Here is a 5,000-nt window from a genome sequence, read left to right as displayed (position 1 = left end):
GTGACCGAACACTCCAGCAATACCTCAGGACGCCTAGTGACCGAACACTCCAACAATACCTCAGGACGCCTAGTGACCGAACACAGCAACAATACCTCAGGACGCCTAGTGACCGAACACAGCAACAATACCTCAGGACGCCTAGTGACCGAACACAGCAACAATACCTCAGGACTAATGAAATCAGGACGCCTAGTGACCGAGCCTAGACCAAACCGAACACAGCAACAATACCTCAGGACTAAAAACTCCCCGAACACTCCAACAATACCTCAGGACTAAAAACTTTTCTGATGTTAGTGATGTTATGTTTGATGAGGAAAAGGACCAATAGACTGCTACAGTTGCTCTAGAGTTACCTCAGGTTCTTTCACCTATAAACCACATCAACCGTTATCATATCAACAGCAACCGTAAGCCGCTCGCCATAGCAACCCTATATCTCTCCTAAAGCTCCTACTAATCGCACAGTGCACTTGTTGGTTTTGTCTCCTCTGACTCCCTATTTATAATCTCTATACGGCCTATTTATACCCTCATCTCCGCATTCCTGAGCCCGGAGCCTGAATCAGTGTGTCCAGTGTGTTTTCTAAACAAATGGAGGCACATCCTGACACAATCAGGGCCTCACATCTTGCATTACTCAGGACTGATCGGGGGGGCCGAGGGCTGTTTTGATTTCTGGACGTTTGACCACATAGCGATGGTGACGCAGGGAGACCCAAACAGAGCAGCTGAGGCAGGCAGCTGACGTTGTGTTCAGAAAGACCCTTTGCCCTTTTTGAACCCCCCCATCCCCAATCCACTCTCCCCCCATCCCCAATCCACTCTCCGCACCCCTTGATCAATGGCAAAGCAAAAAACGGATTTTTGAAGTGTTTGCAAATTTATTTTTACAAAAAAAACAAAGCTGAAAAACTGCAATAAGTGAAACAAAAAAGAAAAAGAAGAGAATGTCTGAATGCTTCCGGAATGGGCTGTATCTCACGTGATGGGTTGTATCTCACGTGAATGCGCTGTATCTCACGTGATGGGTTGTATCTCACGTGAATGCGCTGTATCTCACGTGATGGGTTGTATCTCACGTGAATGCGCTGTATCTCACGTGATGGGTTGTATCTCACGTGAATGCGCTGTATCTCACGTGATGGGTTGTATCTCACGTGAATGCGCTGTATCTCACGTGATGGGTTGTATCTCACGTGAATGCGCTGTATCTCACGTGATGGGTTGTTGTTTGTGTTTGTTGTGTTTGTACAGGTGTAACACCACCAACCCCACCCCTTATGATGAGATGCGCATCACCTTCCTCAACCCGATGAAGGACTCTGTGTCGGACACGGAGAGCATCCCGAGCCCCAGCACCTCTCCGGTGATGCCACGACGCCACTACGGCGAGTCCATCACCAACCTGGGCAAGGCGGGCATCATGGGTAAGGCCTGACGTCCACCGCTGGAGTGTGCCCCCCAAAAATGGCAAATTATTGCCCAGGCAGATAATTGACCAGCCAATGTGCTGACATTCACACTTTCACCACCAGGGGTCTCTGTGGCACAGCTGCTCTTGACTCGAGGAGCAGAGAATCTGGAGTCAAGAGTCTTGCTTGCAACAGCCTTCCTGTTGTTTGTATGTATGTTCATGTATCTTTCTATATGTACATGTGCGCACAAGCATGTGTGTGTGGATCTGTGTGTCTTGGTTGGTCGGGTGGAAACGCATGAATCCATGTGTGAGTATGTACTCACACATTAACAAAGTCAAAAGGGAATGTTTTGTTTCTTGCATAATTGTTTTCCTTCTACGTGATGACAGCATAGACGGTTGATGAACTGAGAGTATTTATTCCAGAGTCATTTCTAAGGAGTGTTAAGTGGCAGCTGTTATGTCCTGGTGCCCTTGGAGTGATTTTTTCACACAGTAGTAACCGCTCGGGGAGAGCAGCAGGGTCTCGTGCTCCGCTTCAGAGGCTTCTGGGAAGTGGCAGAGCTGCGGATCAGTACTGCCATCATGTGGAAGTCTTTAGGAGGTGCACCGTACTGCCATCATGTGGAAGTCTTTAGGAGGTGCACCGTACTGCCATCATGTGGAAGTCTTTAGGAGGTGCACCACAGACTGCTAGCATCATGCCATATCCAGAGCTGTCCAGAAACAGCCACTGTCATAGTCTGGTATAAACCGGTTTGATGAAGGAAGTGATTGTGAACCAAACCTCTCCTTGATAGCTGGTGCTCTAGAGTGCCGGTTAAACCTTTGAGTTGTTCTACTAAATCAGGCCCTGTGTTGAAGTGTTGTTGGGCCTGATTGCATGATCGCTGTTTGACTGGCAGTGCAGTCACAGTACTGGTTTCAGGAGCTGGTCAATCAGTGGAGCAGTAGCCAAGCTGTCCGTCCCTCTGTGAGACTGAAGCCTCCGTGTGCAGGAATGGTGATCTATCCCATAATGCAGTGTTCTTCTCTGTGCTGCCCAGTGCTTTGCTGTGTTCCAAGTTCTGCTGTGGTGGTCTGTGTGGAACCCACATGTTCTCCACTTTATCTGGGTGCTTGAGATTTTCTCTCGGTTCTCTAGAATCCACAGCAGGACAGGAATTTGTGAGGGATTTCACACTTGGCCAGTTAACTTCAGCAAAGTACTGTTGTGTTCCTGGGTCCTACAATTATCTTGATTACCAGTTAAGATAAACTGTAGATCAGAAGAGCTTCTTGAAACTATCTTGAAGAAAACCAAAGTACTTGTCTGCGCAAAAGGTTAAAATGCCTTTATTTTAAAGGATAAATCCTGCGATATTTCACATAGATCTCCGTTTCTCAATGTCACCGAGTACTGTCGGTATGAAAGAAACGGCAAAAACAATCTGTTCTACCTAGCTCGAGTTTCTAGTTCCAACAGCTAAAGCGGCCAGGCAGCTTCAGCGCTACAGGGGGGCATAAACATGAGGGCTCACATAAATGCCCCCAGAGTGTAGCGCTGTAGCTGCCTGGCTGCCACTATTTATTTGATTGATTAAAAAACAGAACTTCAGCATCTAACTTTCTTTGGTTTCCTGAAGAAGGTTTAATCATGTAGATTTGCCTATTAGAATAAAGGCATTTTAAACCTTTTCTACAGACAAGTGCCTTTTTTCCCCAAGATTTTTGCATATCTTCATTAAGATCTGTTGGTTTGAAGACCAGGTTTCCTGTAAGAGTCAGTTCCGCTAATTAGCCAGCTAACTACCACAAGAGGCATGCCAAACCCACCAACAGCCCAATCGGCACAGTTTCCCATCGATGTTAAACATGCTCAGTGGTGTCTTAACGAAGAAAGAGTCTAAAGCGCTTGGAAGTTCAAAAGATCAAGTATTCAAAAGTGCTACAAATTAATTGCAAGGGAATTCCAGGGTAAAAGACTGGCTGTTCCTCTGGTGCTCAAAAGATCAAGTATTCGAAAGTGCTAAAAACTAATTGTAAGGAGTGCTGCTAGAGTAAAGGCATAGATATATACACTAGATGTCGCCTTCTGCTTCTCAGCATGCGTCAACACCGCCGCCATCTTTGTACAGGGATCTGAAGCGCTAAACTAGTTCTCCTGTATTGTCAGCGTTACCTATTTAGCGACGTTTGGCCATCCCCAGCGATAGAAAACCTTTTTAGCGATTAGCGACAAATTTGGGAACTTCTCACAATGATGGCAGATCGGCTTCTTTGTGGTTGAAACGTAAGAAAATCACCTTTCTCATGGCTTTGTCATTTATGAATTCAGCTACATCTCGTTTGCCCATGGCACTGACCCATGATTATAAAAGTAACGACTGGCGTAGCCTATGTAGTAGCAGAGGTAAATGTTCTACAGATCTACAGCAACTTCTGGTGAGATTACAACTTACATGAGTAAACGAGACGAGGGGTATGTGGCCTCAACCAGAGCCTGTCTAGAAGAGCCTGTTTACTTTCATTGTATCGAACCTGGTTGCAGTTTACTCATTGTTCCTCTAGGGGCCGCCGCTAGCTAGTGCAGAATGAATGGGAGTCTATGGGGCTAGACGGGTAAAATGTATCTTTATTAACGTCCTAAGCTTAGTTTTCTCTAGACTCAACCATAAATACATGCCTGTCAGTTGGAACAACCCAAAAAACTAGATAATTGCTTGAGATTTTGACGATTTATGGTGATTTTATTTTCGCTAGATCTTTGCCCAGATTGACACTAATGCATTATAGAGGAGTGGATCACTGAAGCAAGATGGCGTCTCGATTGACGCATTCGTTGCAATGAACGGCAGTAGTCAAGGCGACATCTAGTGTATATGTCTATGGAGTAAAGGACTGGCTGTTCCTCTGATGCTCTTCAGTTAGGGATCCAAGAAGTTGCTGGGACTCGATCCAAAGTCTGAGGCCCTCATGAGAATTAAATAAAAAGCCTTCATTCTCACGTGGCTTTATGTTTTTTTAAAAATGCTTGCACACTTCGGCTTGATGCCTGACAAAGTGGTGGCCTTTGGGTTCTCTCCACAATTCAATTCAAGGTGATCACATGGCTAGCAGCCTATGAGCACGCAAATGGCCACCTGGTGAACTAAGTCACATGACACATGACTAAGTCACATGAAGTGTTTGATAAAAGCACTGCACATCAGAATACAAAAAACGTTTAGTGCAAAAACACTGCACATCTATAAACGTATAAAAGTACAACAGATATTCTCCAGAGCGAAAGACAACACAGTTCAAAGACTTTGAAATAAATACAGAATTCTGAATAAATATCAGAGAGCACTTTCATATGGACATTCAAAAGGGCTCTTTGGTGTTCTTTGGGAACCCAACAGTTGCAGGAAAGAGAAAGTAGAAAGAGAAAAGCACTTTTTTGTTTTTGTTTTATGAAATTAAATAAAATGATAAATATATGATAAATATATCATGATTGAAACTTTAAAAACATATTATTATAAGACTTCTTATCAAGACAAATTGACAGCCACATTTGCTTGTTTTAAACACAAATGTGCTTTGATTTGTAATA

General features: G+C 44.5%; 1 protein-coding gene across 2 annotated transcripts in view; it reads left to right on the top strand.

Annotated features, from left to right (window-relative positions):
- The window catches only part of ddhd1a (DDHD domain containing 1a), a 48,601-nt gene that overhangs the window by 36,184 nt on the left and 7,417 nt on the right, over positions 1 to 5,000 (top strand). For both annotated transcript variants that reach the window (XM_076295592.1, XM_076295591.1), the window contains one exon: positions 1,261 to 1,433. In XM_076295592.1, coding sequence (XP_076151707.1) covers positions 1,261 to 1,433 — 173 coding nt within the window. The remainder of the gene's footprint in view (positions 1 to 1,260; positions 1,434 to 5,000) is intronic.

The sequence above is a fragment of the Alosa pseudoharengus genome, unplaced genomic scaffold (genome assembly GCF_046254945.1).
Source record: "Alosa pseudoharengus isolate Yale_2024_CS ecotype anadromous, Long Island Sound unplaced genomic scaffold, YU_APseudo_1.1 YU_APseudo_1.1_scf_2, whole genome shotgun sequence".
Classification (NCBI taxonomy): domain Eukaryota; kingdom Metazoa; phylum Chordata; class Actinopteri; order Clupeiformes; family Clupeidae; genus Alosa; species Alosa pseudoharengus.
This window is presented reverse-complemented; position numbering and strand designations above follow the sequence as displayed.